The sequence below is a fragment of the Pelophylax lessonae genome (genome assembly GCF_965119305.1).
Source record: "Pelophylax lessonae genome assembly, chromosome: 5".
NCBI classification, from domain to species: Eukaryota; Metazoa; Chordata; class Amphibia; order Anura; family Ranidae; genus Pelophylax; species Pelophylax lessonae.
In genome coordinates, this window is record NC_138772.1 from 94,992,490 (window position 1) to 95,008,880 (window position 16,391).

The following is a 16,391-nucleotide window of genomic DNA, read 5'->3' on the forward strand; positions in this document are numbered from 1 at the left end:
GGAAGGTTATTCCATGCATCCACTACTCTCTCAGTAAAGTAATACTTCCTCATATTACTTTTAAACCTTTGCCCCTCTAATTTTAAAACTGTGTCCTCGTGGTAATTTTTCTTCTTTTAAATATGCTCTCCTCCTTTACCGAGTTGATTCCCTTTATGTATTTAAAAGTTTCTATCATATCCCCTCTGTCTCTTCTTTCTTCCAAGCTATACATGTTAAGGTCGTTTAACCTTTCCTGGTAAGTTTTTTTTTTCCTGCAATCCATGTACTAGTTTACAATCTTCCGGGACGACTCCTGTTACTAATGATTGGTTAAATAAATCTGTTAATGGTTTTGCCAGCTCACCACTAAGCTCTTTTAATAATTTTGGGTGTATCTCATCAGGACCCTGTGACTTATTTGTCTTCACTTTAGACAGCAATCTTAGAACGTCTTCCTCCGTAAAGACACATGCATCAAACGATTCATTAGTCATCCTTTCAAGTGGAGGTCCTTCTCCTTCTTTTTCTTCTGTAAAAACTGAACAGAAGTATTCATTAAGGCAGTCGGCTAGCCCTTTATTCTCTTCTACATACCTTCCGTCCTTTGTTTTTAATTTAGTTATTCCTTGTTTTAATTTCCTTTTTTCATTTATGTATCTGAAGAATGCCTTATCCCCCTTTTTCATAGACTGAGCTAGTTTTTCTTCTGCCTGCGCTTTAGAAGTTCTTATAACTTGCTTGGCCTCTTTCTGCCTAATCTTGTAGATTTCCTTATCTTCATTGCTCTGGGTTTTTTTATAATTACAAAATGCTAGCTTTTTATTTTTAATGATTTGGGCCACTTCTGCGGAGTACCACAGTGGTCTCTTCCTTTTTTTGCTTTTACTGACAAGTCTAATGCAATTTTCTGTTGCCTTCAATAATGCACCTTTTAAGTAGTCCCATTTCTCCTGGACTCCATGTAATCCGTTCCAGTCTGATAAGGACTCATTTATGACTAATTTCATTTTTGAAAAGTCTGTTTTTCTAAAATCTAAAACTTTTGTTTTTGTGTGGTGTGACTCTTTCACAGTTCTTATATTAAACCACACTGACTGGTGATCACTAGATCCCAAGGTTTCGCCTACAATGACATCCTATACCGAATCCCCATTTGTGAATACCAAATCCAAAATGGCCTCCCTCCGGGTTGGCTCCTCAACCACTTGTTGCAGAGACAACCCCAGTAGGGAATTTAGAATATCTGTACTCCTGGTAGAACTTGCTATTTTGGTTTTCCAGTTTATATCTGGAAGATTCAAATCTCCCATAATGATAACTTCTCATTTCTTTGTCATTTTAGCTATTTCTTCAACTAGATCATCTAGTTGTTTAACTTGACCAGGTGGTCTATATATCACACCTACACGAGTTACTGCATGATTAGCAAACTGCAACGTAACCCAAACTGACTCTATGTTGGCCTCACCAACTTGTATTAGGTTAGATTTAATGCTATCTTTCACATACAGGGCCACTCCTCCTCCTTTCTTGCCTTCTCTGTCTCTTCTGTATAAAGAGTACCCTGGTATGGTTATGTCCCAGTCATTTCTTTCATTAAACAATGTCTCCGTAACAGCCACTAAATCTACATTCTCAGATGCCATTATTGACCCAAGTTCATTGATTTTTTTTTACCTAAACTTCGAGCATTTGTAGACAGGACTCTGAGCTTATCATTTCTTAACCTCTGTGCTTCTGATCTGTTCTGGCATTGTTTCGGGGGGCAATTGGACTCTTGTATTTTCACTCTTTTGCCCCCCCCCCCCTTCCTAGTTTAAATACTCTTTCGCAAATTCTTGGAGTTGTTCACAAAGTACATTTGTTCCTTTGAGAGAAAAATGCAAACCATCTTTTTTGTACAGTTCCTTTCTATTCCAAGTAGAGCTATCATGAGAAACAAAGCCAAATCCTTGCTCTTGACACCATTTACTAAGCCATATGTTGAACTCCTTTATGCGCCTCTGCCTATCATTCTGAACATTATGCACAGGCAGAACTTCAGAAAATGAAATGGTGGATGCAAAATCCTGTACGTCATTACCAAGTGTGATAAAAGATTTTTTCACCTCTGACACTTCATTGCAAGCCAGGTCATTTGTCCCTAGATGGACAAGAACATCCACGTCCCCTTCCTGCTTTGCTTGCTTAACAATATTAATAATACGTCTTCTATCTCGTCTAGCAGTAGCACCAGGGAGACATCTCACAAAACCATTTTCTTTAAGCTCCACACTTCTTATGATTGAATCACCCAGCAACAGCTGCTTCCTTTGAGACTTCACTTTATCTTTTTTGTCCTTGGTTGCAGTCTTGCATACATTAGACATAGGAGTCTATGGTTTCTCACCCTCTGTGCTTGAGTCCATATCCATGTTGTCCTTACATTCTGAGAGTGTTGCAAATGAATTATGGAGAACCACCAACTGTGGGACATGTCTTCTATCCACCACTCTAAGTCTTCCAGAACCTACAGTAACCCATCTGCCATTTCTGGGGGTCCTCTGTGGCAGTGGCATTGCAGCAGTCCCAGCTGGAGTTTGTTTAACAGATAATTTAAATATCTCTGATTTCAAAAATGCAATTTCCTGCTGCAGTAAGGAGAATTGTCTACAGATCTGACAGCATCCGAATCTCCAAAGAGTGGAACATGAAATAAATGCACAACAATTCCTGCACTGAACCAAATCTGCCATTTTAAAGAGGAGAGAAAAAAATAAATACAAAAATTTGTAAATTTAAGTCAAACAAATCTTACCTTTTTTTTTTTTGTTTCTATTTTTTTTTTCACCTTCCAGCGTACCTCCTGACTATCTCCTGCAATATCTCTTCACTGTACTTAAAATGTTGTACTTGAATGGTGTACTTGCAGCTAATGACTTGCATGCGGGTGCTGAGCTTGATGGTGTCTACCTTTTTGAGGCAGTTCTGTTTGCATAGTTCCATACGAGGTCCCTGCCAGGGAGATTTCTGGCCAAATGGGACAAGACTCCGCATTCTCTATACAATCAGATCCAGCTGAGCCGGGAAACGAGGGAGTCCCTGTTATGGTGGCTTTGTTTTCCTGCACTTGGTCTGGGAAAACCGTTCCTCTCCTTGTATTGGACATTGGTCACCAGGGATGCCAGCTTGTCCGGCTGGGGAGGTGTCTTCTGCAAAAATTCTCCTCAGGGGCTCTGGACACTGGAAGAGTGCAGACTACTGATCAATGTCTTGGAACTCCGAGTGATCAGACTGTGCCTGGACCATTGGACGGATCGTCTTCAGGGATGTCCAGTGCGCATTTATTCGGACGATGTCACGGCTGTGGCTTATGTCAATCACCAGAGGGGCAAAAGAAGTGTCCTGGTGGCTCTGGAGGTAGCCTGCATTCTAAGGTGGGCAGAACGGTTTGTTCCAGCCCTCTCCACCGTACACCTCCCAATGGTTAAGAAAATTAGGAGCTGTGTCTGTCAATAAACAAAAGAGAAAATGGGATTTTTGACTTGCGGTAAAATCCATTTCTCTGATGTTCATTGACGGACACAGCACCCACCCCTCTGTGGAGTTGTAATTCTGACACTGCTTGTAACAAAATTGCATACTGGGGGGGACTGTACCCCCTTGGACTGCCCATAGGTGTAGTCAGACCTTTTTTCTCCTAGTGTGCTACTCCTGTAGGGCGCAGTATAACCCAATGGTTAAGAAGATCAGGAGCTGTGTCCATAAATGGACACCAGAGAAATGGATTTTACCGTAAGTCAAAACTCCCATTTTTTTCTTTTCAGTCTGCAGCGTTGTAAATTTCTATAAATTAAATTCAATATGCCTACCTGGAGGTGTTCTGTACACACAGTGATTGGCTTACTGAATTTCCCAGAAGTCTGCACTAAGATACAAATCAGATTATTGGCATCCCCTGCAACAAAAATACAATTTTTGGTGTTTTTTTTTTTTTTTTTTTTGGTTTGTTAAAATCCTTGCAACGTACACAGATTACACTTTTTTTTTTGTGTCTTTCTTTTTAAATTCTGGGTTAATACCCAAAGGTTCTGCAGTATCCCATACTTTAGTCATTGTGAAACAGATCACAACGCGATTACACATAATCCCTGCAGTTGGTCTTTAGTTTACTAATCTTTTCTAACCGCAGCATGATGGAGGTCCTTCTGGTGTTTGTAACAGGACAAAAGTACTACACAGAGGGTACAGAAATTAGATTTGCCTGTTACATTAACCTGTTTTTTAGTTTTATGTCTATATTAAATGTCGTAATAAAAGCTTGATCTTTTCTTTAGGTTTAGAATTACTGCGCTTTCAAACTGAACCACAGGATGCTTCATGCCTCCCCACCCTCAAAGTGTCAGACATCGAGCACACTATCCCTCCCACAGAGGTGGAAATGGTATATGCAGGTTAGTAAAGTATCCTGATAATGATTGCTGTATAGTAGACATCGAAATTTGAAAAAGTTGTGAGAATTTAAAATTTCTATTTTTAGAGATTTTTGAGAAAATGTTGAATGTTTTTATTTTTACCTGGAAGTTTGCCCCCATCCCGCTATGGTTTGTTTTCACATAGGAATCTAAAGCCTGTATCATAACAGTGCTTATAGAAAACATTCAGGTCCCAATACCGGTTTTAATGCCTATATGTCAAAATCTCACTTTACGGCTTAAACATGTACAACTTCCATTGTATTGGAAAACCCTTTTAAAAGGTGCCTAAACCATTTACACCCCCTGAGAAATGCTGTTCAGTGTTTCTTTTTTTTTTCTTGTTCTTGTCCTGTGAGCTGACAATCGATTGTGCTGATAAGGATTTGCAGTAGGGACAACATATCTGCATTAAGATAGATGGTCATGTCCCAAGCAACCCCTGGCTCTCCCATACAAGGTGTTGCGCTGAAGGCTGTAAGGCCAGTTTACATCAGTGTGTTTTTTTATTTTATTTTTTTTAGATCTGGCCTCTTTAACATGCCTGACTCATCCTTGCTGTCGATAGGGAGTTTCCCACTGACAGCAGAATGTAGATGAAAGAGCTGACCTTAACTACTTGACCTCCAGAAAGTTTTGCTCCCTTCATGACCAGGCCATTTTTTGCCATTCATCACTGTGCTTCTTTAACCGCTTAAGGACTGCCCCACGTACATATAATGTGGTAGGGCGGCCCTTCAGCGCAAAATCATGTACCTGTATGTGATTTAGATCTTTGGCTCTGGGATGCATGCACGCGCCTCCGGAGCCCTGCTCCCACTGTGATTGGACACAGTGGGAGCCAATCCGCGGGTCCGGTGGCCATGATTGCCGCCAGGACCTGCCAATCATTTAGAGGAGAGGCAGAACGGCGGTCTGCCTATGTAAACAAGGCAGACCGCCGTTCTGTGAGGGAGGAAAATGGAGATCTTGTGTTTCTGCTAAGCGGAAACAGATCTGTTTTCCTCCAGTCACAGCATTCCCCCACCCCACAGTTAGAAAGCACTCCCTAGGAGCACACTTAACCCTTTGATCGCATCTGATAACCCCTTCCCTGCCAGTGTCATGCAGTGACAGAGCATTTTTTTAAGCACTGATCACTATATTGGTGTCACTGGACCCCAAAAAGTGTCAGTGTCAGATTCGTCCGCCTAAAAATTGCTGATCGCAGCCATTACTAGTAAAAACAATAAAAAAAAAATAAAAAGTCCATAAATCTATCCCATAGTTTGCAGACACTATAACTTTTTGCAAACCAATCAATATACGCTTATTGGAATTTTATTTTTAACAAAAACATGTAGCAGAATACATATTGGCCTAAATTGATAAAGAAATTTAGATTTTCTTTTTTTTTTCTTTTTTTTTTTTTTTTTTTTTTATTGGATAAGTTTTCTAGCAAAAAGCAAAAATATTATTATTTTTTTTTTTTTTTTAAGTCTCGCTCTTTTGTTTATAGTGCAAAAAATAAAAACTGCAGAGGTGATCAAATACCACCAATAGAAAGCTCTATTTGTGGGGGGGGGGGGGGGGGAAGGACAAAAATAGCTTTTGGGTACAGTGTCGCACGACCGCGCATTGTCAGTTAAAGCAGCGCAGTGCCGTATCGCAGAAAATGGCCTTGTCAGGAAGAGGGGGAAAACCTTCCGGAGCTGAAGAGGTTAACTGCCAATTGCTCTGTCATGCAAAGCTGTACCCAAATGAAATTTAGATCCTTTGTTCACACAAATAGAACTTTTGTTTGGTAGTATTTGATCACCACTAGGTGTTTTATTTATTATATACAAGGAAGAGGGGGGGTCACATACATCTACAGAATCTGGTGTAGTGGGGCTGCTCTGCCGCAGTATATCTGCGGTAGGCGTTAGCCAAGTGTTTAAAAAAAAAAAAAAAGTACAATGTGTAGGGTTCCCACCCCAATTTTGGGGGGTGGATTGGGATCACTGCCAGGCTGCATGCTCAAATAAGGGTCTGGTACAGATTTTGAGGGGTGCTCTCCCCTTTATTTCTGGCATAATGCCTCTCCCAAAATCCATACCAAACCTGGAGGGTGACATTCTGCTGTCCCCCGTTTTTTAGGTCTGCTGCTGCTTTTTAAACAGAACTAAATAGACACTTGTTCCTTTTTATAAAAAAAAAAAAGGGAAAAAAAAATGACCTGAACAAATGCAGCTGAATTCTGATGTAAACAGATGATCATCTGTTTACATCTGTTGCTCATAGGTGTTCATTGATGTCCGTTCTTTCATCTGTAAAGGGGCCTAAGTCACTGACACCCCAATCCCCCTTTTGTCAGTAGACTAAAAAAACAGAAGTGTCTTAGGTCAGGGCACATTGGCTGATGCTCTCAGATATATCTGCCCAATATGGTTTCAAACGTTGATGTTCTTTTCTCTGTGTTAAAAATGTTTGTACCCTGCAGGTGACGTTCCTATCCAGTGCTGTCCCCAGCCCACAAACGGCATGGTGTATTTCCGAGCAGTCTCAAGCCTCAATACACTTCCAGAGGAGCTGAAGCCCTATGTGCCCCTCTTCTGCTCTGTTGTCACCAAGTAAGTGGTTTTAGCTCTTCCCGCATTATGTTGAAGTTAAAGTGGTACTTAAAGTGTTACTAAACCCAGAACCCTGCATTCACTATATCAGGTCTCCCACAGTACACAGAACATGAAAATGTAATTATTTTAGTAAAATATAAACTGTTAAATACCTTTTTCTCATCAGCAGTATATAGCAATCTTGTGACTTCTATCAGTGTCTGGTTATAGCTTTAAGGAGGAGTTTTCATTCTGCTCTGACTGTCTTATAAAAAGGAAGTAAACCCACATAGAAAAAATGAGAAAAAAAAAAAAAACCTGTAAAGACAAAGGCATAATGAGTTAGTATGCATTGCATACTAGCTCATTATGAAATACTCACCTTAAAACGAAGCCCTCGCAGTGCGGCCCGCTCAGTGACAGGGTGGCCGACATGTTCCATGTTCGCGTCCTCCGGCTATCTGATTGGCCGGGGGCGCGATTACATCACTCCGGCGCACGTTCACGGCATAGGGCTCTGAAGGAACGGCACGGGTGGCCGTTCCTTCAGAGCGCATGCGCCGATGATGTCATCGGCTGCATGCACTGTAAATATCTCCTAAACGGTGCATGTTTAGGAGATATTTATAGCACCTATATGTAAGCCTTAATATAGGCTTATCTATAGGCAAAAGCATTTAAAGTGGGTTTACAACCTCTTTAAGAGGCTACAGGACCCCTGACCCTCTGTCTGGACAGTGCTGATCACATGCACCCTCCCAAGAAAAAAAAAAAAAACTCTCCAGCAACACACCAAACAGCATGTGCAGAGTGTCTCCAAAGGCTCTATAGTTTTAGGAGATGGATTGGGGACAGTGGAAGAAGGTGAGGATCAGAGAAGACAGGATCTAACTGCCTTTTTACACAATGTGCAAGATTAACTCCTTAGGTTCCACAGTGAGTATAACAAGCATGCTTTATTGCATATACAGACTGATTTTACTGTTGTGGGTTTAGTAACAGTTTATTGATCTATGCAAAAACAAAGCATTGAATAGAAGTATTGCAAGGAGGAGAGGAGAGATTGGCGCAATCAGATGATCAGAACTGTAAACAGTTTCTATGCATATAGCTAGGTATGGCAAGGTGGGCTTCAGTGTACAAAGTCCGGTGTGGCTTGCTGAACACTTCGATGGCTGCCTCCAGTAAAGGGTGAAGTAACCCTGTATGACCCAAAACAAGAAGAGAAAAGACCGGGCGCCGATCTAAGTGTAGCAATAAAACATTTAATAGCAATAGCAAGAGTACTACTCACAGGAGTATGTTAAAAACAGGCATCTCAATAGTGGGTGTGCAGAGTTCGTCCGGGGGGTCCTCCACAAGTCCTGTTGGAACTGGTGCTGCGAGGGATATGCAGCGGCTTCCTGGTGCGGGACGCGCTGATCTCTCTGTGTTGATCCGGCAGCGTGGGTCCGTAGGATGGAGGGCCGTGGTGTCACTTCCTGGTCGACTCTGCGTGCTTGAACGGCGACGCGTTTGCGGAGCATGCGCTCCTTCTTCAGGCCGTGCAGGGGCCATATTGGATGTGGGCTTTTATGCCAGTAGTGTGGGGAGCTCGGGTACGGTGGCTCAATATGGCAAAAAGGTACTAGCACTGCAGCGGAGCGCCTCGGGGATGTGTGACAGGCAGGGAACAGTGTGGAGAAATCAGGATGAAGAAAAGTGTATGTAGCTTAAAACTTTGATTGGCAACATATGTTGTGAAGTGTCCCGATAGTGTGTGGCATAAGTGTCGGTCTGTATTAGATTTGGGAAAGGGGATGCCAATTGCCGATGGGACTGGGGGTGATGGTGATGGTCAGGATTGCTGGATTAAAAATAAATATAAATAATTAAAGGTTGGAACTTAAAAGATGAAGATAAATGGAAATTGAGATATAAAATGTCACAGGTGTGAGAGAATGTACGGACCTGTAAAGCCACATACACATGCACTAGCTGCATATATATGCGCATATATATGCGCATGCTCACATGTTTACGCGTAAAAGATGTATGTATGGAAAATGTATATATAAAAAAATGAGTGTATATAAAAAAATCTCTACATATAAAAAATCTGTATATATAAAAAAAATCTATATATATAAAAAAAATCTGTATTTATAAAAAAATCCTGTATATACTGAAAATTCCTATGTGGAATGTACATAAGGATATGAAAATGGTGTAAATGAAGAGTATGTATAAGAAATATATATATATATATATATATATATATATATATATATATATATATATATATATATACACATGTTTAAAAAATGGTGTAACATATACACATACATATCATATATTCTATAAGTAAATATGCGAGGTGTAGAGAGAGGGGGGGGGGGGGTTTGGGGGGGGGGGGGTTTACGAGAAGTGTGAGAAAGTGTTATGAGATTGTAATGCATTGTATGTGGGACGAAAAGGTGGTGACCATAGTTGTCGGGTGTGGTGGCAATTATTGTCGGGAACCATGACAGTAATTGAGGATATTGGCGAATTACCATGGTGAAGCATAGACAGCAAGGAGTTGGATGTTAAGGTATGGGAAGTGGTCACGTTCGAGCGATAAACACTTGGGACGTCTCAGGTGGTGTATATATATATATATATATATATATATATATATATATATATATATATATATATATATATATATATATATATATATATATATATATATATATGTGTGTGTGTATTCTTAGCTCTAAAGACCTATATATGGGTACTTACTTTGGACGTTGCGCTGGGAAGGGAGTTGTAGTCGGTGGAGATGGTTGGATGATGGGATGAGAGGAACCGCTGGAAGAAGAGATGATGAACCTGGGCAGAAAATATTCACATTAATATGAGAAGACCAATTGGGGGTAAATGCACTGTAGGGGGAGGGAGATGGGCTACAGCAGCACATTGATCTCAATCTCCTCATTGAGGCCCCCAGTGCGCGTCCCGCACCAGGAAGCCGCTGCATATCCCTCGCAGCACCAGTTCCAACAGGACTTGTGGAGGACCCCCCGGACGAACTCTGCACACCCACTATTGAGATGCCTGTTTTTAACATACTCCTGTGAGTAGTACTCTTGCTATTGCTATTAAATGTTTTATTGCTACACTTAGATCGGCGCCCGGTCTTTTCTCTTCTTGTTTTGAATAGAGGTATTCAGTCCTTTTTTTTTTTTTTTTAGTACAAGTGGTGCGTGTAAATTGCCGTCACATGCACTTTTATACGCAAACCATATCTCCCAATATGCATTGCACTTGCAATCCTGCATCAGAATGTATTCAAACTGGTACCTCCCACAGGCATAATTGAGGACCAGCAATTGGCTGTTTTTCTTTCAAATAGTTTTTTTTTAATATAAAAGTAGAAGTACAAGTTAAGAATCTGGCAGTGGGTTACAGATATTACATATGAACAGTTTATGTAAACAGGAAATATCAAACTTGGTAACACATACCAAAATTACATCCTATATTCTTGCCATGTGTTCGTCAATGGACCAGTCTGAACTTGGAGCTCAGGTGTGCAAAAATTGTCTCACCACCCCTATTGGGACCTATCTGTGGTGAGGCTATACATGGCAAGTCAGATTAGACCATAAACAGTAAATTAAAAAAGTTATAGAATACAGGAGGTGAACTGCTTAAAACCCACCTTTGCCTCTGAGGAAGTTCCATATAGTAGTGGGGATTGTAATCTTCTCGCTAAGTTTATTGGAAGAGTGGAAGTGACTTATTTGAAAAGCCCTGTATCTATCATGCGGGAGGGTGCTTCTCTTCAGGGGACCTGTAAAATTGAGACCCCTAAGTCTACAGTCCTTGGTCGTGAAGTCAGGGATCAGCCATTCGTAAGTCTTGGAGGGGATGTCTATTGTGGATAAGCTATCTGTATGTATGTGTCTTATTATTGAGAAGGAAGCGCCAAGCTGTCAGGGCAGCTGAAATCATGGGGTATGTCAATTTAATAGCAGCAGTTGTGGTAAGCATGGACGCTATCAGTATAGGCAGAAAATCATGGTGATGGTTTGACGCTTGTTCCATAACAATCCAGAGTTTGTCGTCCGTTGGTCAAGTAACATTGCCTTATAGTATAACTGGAGCTCTGGGAGGCCTAGGCCCCCGCATCCTTTCGGTTTTTGTAAGGAAGTGATTGCCGATTGGCGAGTGGCGAGAACAGGTGGACATCATTTGGCGTCGACCTGGAGGGAGGAAGCATCCCTGCTGGCGTCATTAGGGAAAGGTAGGGGCACCAGTAGGGAAAGGGTTAAGTGACTTTTTTTTTTTTTTACAAACTTATTTTTATCATTTTCCCGAAACGTGTGGCAAAATATAAAATATTCCATGAACTCAACATGCATCTCAGCAAACAGCTTGGAGTGTCTACTTTCCAAAATGGGATTATTTCAGGGGGGGTTGTGCAACCTTGACATTTCAGGGCCTCTGAAACTAATAGGTAGTGAGGAAGTAAAATGAGCAATTTACGCCCTTAGAAAGCCTGAAGGCGGTGATTGGTTTTTGGGGTCTCGTACACGGCTAAGCTCCCAAAAAGTCTCACACATGTGGTATCCCTGTACTCAGGAGAAGCAACAGAATACATTTTGGGGTGTAATTCCACATATACCCTTGGGATGTGTGAGCAATATATCATTTAGGGACAACTTTGTGTAAAAAAGAAAAAAAAATTGTAATTTTCCTGAAACTTGTGGCAAAATATAAAATATATTCCATGGACTCAACATGCCTCTCAGCAAACAGCTTGGGGTGTCTACTTTCCAAAAAGGGGTCATTTGGGGGGTGTTTGAAATATTAGAAGCTTATGCCATCACCCACTCTTCTAACCACTTGAAGACCAAGCCTTTTCTGACACTTTTTTTTTTTAACTAGAAAATTACTTTAAACCCCCAAACTTTTTTTTTTTTTTTTTTTTTAAGCAGAGGTCTTACAGAATAAAATGGTGGGTGATACAATTTTTTTGTCTCACCGTATTTGCACAGAGATTTTCCAAACGCAATTTTTTGGGAAAGAAAAAACACTTTTTTAAAATATTGGTTGGGGGAGTCCCCTCCCACTGCCGCTAGGATTGCTTTTACATGAAAGCTGACCGCTGGCTGTAAAAAAAAAAAAAAAAAAAAAGATACCAAGATGATGCCTAAACCTGCAGGTATTATCCTGGTATGACCACTCAAAGTCCATCAACGTACCAGTACATTGCTGGTCCTTGTTGGACATATATTGTAAGGTTTTTTTTTTTTCATGCAGCCTGTGGGCTGAACGAAAAAAGAGAACCTGCAGATGTGGTGGGCTCCAAATCAGGATTTGCAAGCGCATCAGGAAGTACACTATGGGCTTTACGGACCGGTCTTCGAATTCTTGGTGGCTGCGGGCCATTACTTGTACTAGCCACCACACCAGCTTGAACTGCACATATGGGACTTGGTGACGTCACCAAGTGTTACTGCAGTGCTGGTTTGTCTACGACCAGGATGTACTAGGCCGCTGGTGCTTGCCAGTTCACCAGAAGGTTGAGCGGCACTAGTACCGACACTGCTGCATACAAGAACCATACAATTGTTGCACCTCGGCAACAGAAGAACGGGGTCGGGTACGCCTGACCTTACCAGGAACCACTACTCTGTTGTCAGAGCTATTGTTCAGGGTGCCACTGCTGTCTACAGGTTTGATTACTGAGACTGATTCTGACAGTGAGGCTTCCCTATCGCTCTCATCTATCATGCTCCGCATCGTGTAGACCTCATCACTAGTGTACCCCTGTTTGGACATTTTGACCGATAAATATATAGGTGCCTAGTGTGACTCACAGGTAAAAAAGCACCTGATTGTCAAGGACTGTTTGAACTTCTACCAAAAAACTGCTAGCGCTAGCAGAGATCAGGCCTGACTCTGCGAACACTGTGGTTTTGTGTGCTGTGTATCAGAAGTGACAGTGATCTGCTGATACTGCAATTCTTGGGGGCTGGGTGGAGGGGCTAAAAGCAGGTGCTGGCAGGGCTGATCCTGCTAATGCTGCGTATTGGGGACACTAGTATTGTTCTGATCGGATCATAGATATTGATCCGTTCAGACACTATACTAATAATGAAGGTGTTTAGTGTGTGTGTGCATCACTTACAATCAAAGGGTTAAAATGTATTATGAAATAGACAAAAAATTTTACGTCCACACAATCCCATTCCTGCACCATCACCCCAAAGAGTAATCAAAAAACAATTTTAAAGAGCAAAGGGCTATATCGGTGCTGGATCAACCGCTTTGAGACAGAAATCAAACAAAAGGTATAAAATAGAAAATACTTTAGTAAGAATACATCCAATAAAATACTATACAACAAGTACAGTAAACAAACAAGACTAAACAGATTGAGACCCAAAACAAATGTGGACCTCCCAATATACCCTACCCACATCCCGCCCCATACAGGTACATAAGAGAATGCCCTAGAGTTGCGCAAGGTAAGGGTGTCCAAATGTATTATGAAATATGTGGCGGTCAATCTGACGCTAACCTGGTTTGACGCTAACGTAAAGGCTAACTGACGTCACCTGTAATACAGTGATCAGAAAAAAGATCTGTACACTATAATCGTGACACACTGACAGGGCAGTGAAGGGGTTAACTGGGGGTGATCAGAGGGTTAAATCTTTATTAGGAGATAGGTTTAGGGTACCCGCCATATATCTGGGACTGCTGGTAACTACCACTAACTGCTGCTGACACTAACTGGCGTCACCAGTGACACTAATACAGTATTCAGTAAATTATCTGTATACTGTAGTATAGTGATACTGTGACAGGGAGTGAAAGGGTTAACTGAGGGTGATCAGTGGGTTAAATATGTGCGTATGTGTACTGGTGTCAGTGTAGTGCTTGTGTACTCACAGTTGATGCTCTCTCCTATCACGCTGGAACCAAAAAAAGGCTCCAGGAGAGGAGATTGCATCATTTCCTGTGCCTGTATTTACATTACACAGGCACAGGAGGTTCTGCCATTGGTCAGAATTGATCTATAGGTCCAGGCCATAAATCTTTGCCCTGGATCTGATGACTGATCGGTTCGGAACCGAATCAGATCACCGCGGAGGGGGGGGGGGGAGCTGCCCCCTACCCCCGCTTGCGTCCAACGTACAGGTACGTCGATTCGCGCAGCCAAGCCACCTTGCCGCAGTAAAACTGTGGTGGGTGGTCGGCAACTGGTTAAACAATCCAAATGGCAATATTGTATTTGTGATTATTTTGATAATAGTGTTAATCAGCATAAGGTCATACTTTGTATGTCTGATGTGAAAATAGACATTGAAGGATTGCCAGTGACTTTTTTAGTGTGGATTATTCCACTAAATAAATGGTTAATGGCTGTCTTTTGCTGAGCACTTATTGGTTGGTTGAGACATCAGAAAGTAAGCCCTGCCCCCTAAGAATGATGGACAATAAGCCGAAGTATCGCTCCTTAACTTATAGGCTCTAACACCCTGTGTAAGCAGGAAGAGCTTGATTGTACTTTGAAGGCTTTCATTCTGTGCATGAAGCTAAAAAACCTTCTCTGTGCAGCAGCCCCTCCTAATACTTACCTGAGCCCCATCGCGATCAAGTGATGTGCACGAGAGCCTCGGCTCTCCGGGGACACTCCCTCCACATTGGCTGAGACAGCAGCGGGAGCGAGAGATGAGTCAATCACAGCCAGTAAGCCAATGGGGGATAAGGGGGGGGGGGGGTGCGACTCACGACTGTGTGTGTGAATGAACACAAGGAGCATCAGCTTGGGAAGGAGCCTGCTTGGGTGCCCCCATTTCAAGTTGCTTGCTCTCAGGGCACTCAGCAAGAGGGAGGGGCCAGGAGCTCCAGTGGGGGACCCGAGAAGAGGAGGATCGGGGCTGCTCTGTGCAAAACCGCTGCACAGAGCATGTAAGTATGACAGGTTTGTTATTTTTTTAAAAAAAGTGCCTTTAACATCACTTTCAACATGTAAAATATGCATCAGTACACTTTTGTTTTGATGCTATGATGAAAAGATGGCACTGGGGTTTTTTTTTTTAATTCTCAGTGGATCCATATTTTGTTTTTTGTTATTTTGTTTGAGAACTAATTAATCTGTTTTCTGCAGGATGGGGAGTGGTGTGTACAATTACAGAGAGCAGGCCCAGCAGATAGATTTGACTACTGGAGGTCTGGGTGTCTATCCACTCGTTGTAACAGACGACTCCAATCTGGACACATATGAACAGGTATAAATATTGAAGAAAGGTATACTGAGCACTTTTATTCCTGATTACACTATGTGCAGTTACCTGTATTTTTCTTCATGGAAAAATGCTGGGAACTGCAATGATACACAGAAAACAATAGTTTTCTGTGTGTAATGTTCACACAAGCTGTGTTTTACTGCATTCCAGAGCTATGCAATACTATGTTTGCATAATATTGCACCACTCTGGTTGGCCCTGCATGTCACCACACAGCAAAGGCAGTGCACTACGTTGCTATGCAGTGGCATGAATAAAGTGTCACTTTGTATACTTCATATAAAGTTCAGTAAAAAAAAAAAAAAGGGAGCTGTGCAATGAGATACAATGCACATAACACCGCCCCCTGCCACAATGCACATAACAACGCCCCCTGCCACAATGCACATAACACCGCCCCCTGCCACAATGCACATAACACCGCCCCCTGCCACACAGCTCTGAAGCTCAAAACGCTTGTGCCCACACACCGGTTTAATGTGCAGGCAGCAGCATTTTAGACTGCAGGGTAGTATGAATGGGCCATAAAGTGAACAAGTTAGAAGCAACTGCAGTTAGGGATTTTCAGCTCCACATCAGACCTCTGTTACGCCACCTCCTTCCTTCCTCTGCAGGGACCTCTGTTGAGGAATGCACATTGCATGCCAACACTCCAAAGCTTTGAAAGACCTTGTTTGTGTTCAAGTTAAAAATTATAAAACAAATTTGCTTGTCTTGTAACACTCGCAGACCAAGTTACTTTCAATCCAAGGTTTTTACTGTATGTATGTGTGTGCACTCACTCCACAACATAAGTAGTGTTTATTCTTTAAAACTCTGTGATTGCCTTGATATGGGTAGTGATGAGCCAGGAATAACAGGACATTGTTGTGCTCTAGCACAGTGGTCCTCAACTCCGGGGCTCGGGGCCCACTAACAGGCCAGGTTTGCAAGATAACTAAATTACATCACAGGTGATCTCATTTGCAGCTCAGTGATTGCAGTATTCTAGTCTGCATCTCCCCAAGGTAATACTTAAAATCTGGCCTGTTAGTGGGCCCCGAGGACCGGAGTTGAGGACCACTGCTCTAGCATGCTGGAGTCTTGTTGGATGC

The 16,391-nt window shown here is 42.0% G+C and overlaps 1 protein-coding gene across 1 annotated transcript in view; it reads left to right on the forward strand.

Annotated features, from left to right (window-relative positions):
• Window positions 1-16,391, forward strand: part of PITRM1 (pitrilysin metallopeptidase 1) — a 134,220-nt gene that overhangs the window by 73,037 nt on the left and 44,792 nt on the right. The window contains exons 15-17 of the mRNA XM_082258265.1: window positions 4,299-4,415; window positions 6,898-7,027; window positions 15,159-15,279. Of these exons, the coding sequence (XP_082114391.1) occupies window positions 4,299-4,415; window positions 6,898-7,027; window positions 15,159-15,279 (368 nt within the window). The remainder of the gene's footprint in view (window positions 1-4,298; window positions 4,416-6,897; window positions 7,028-15,158; window positions 15,280-16,391) is intronic.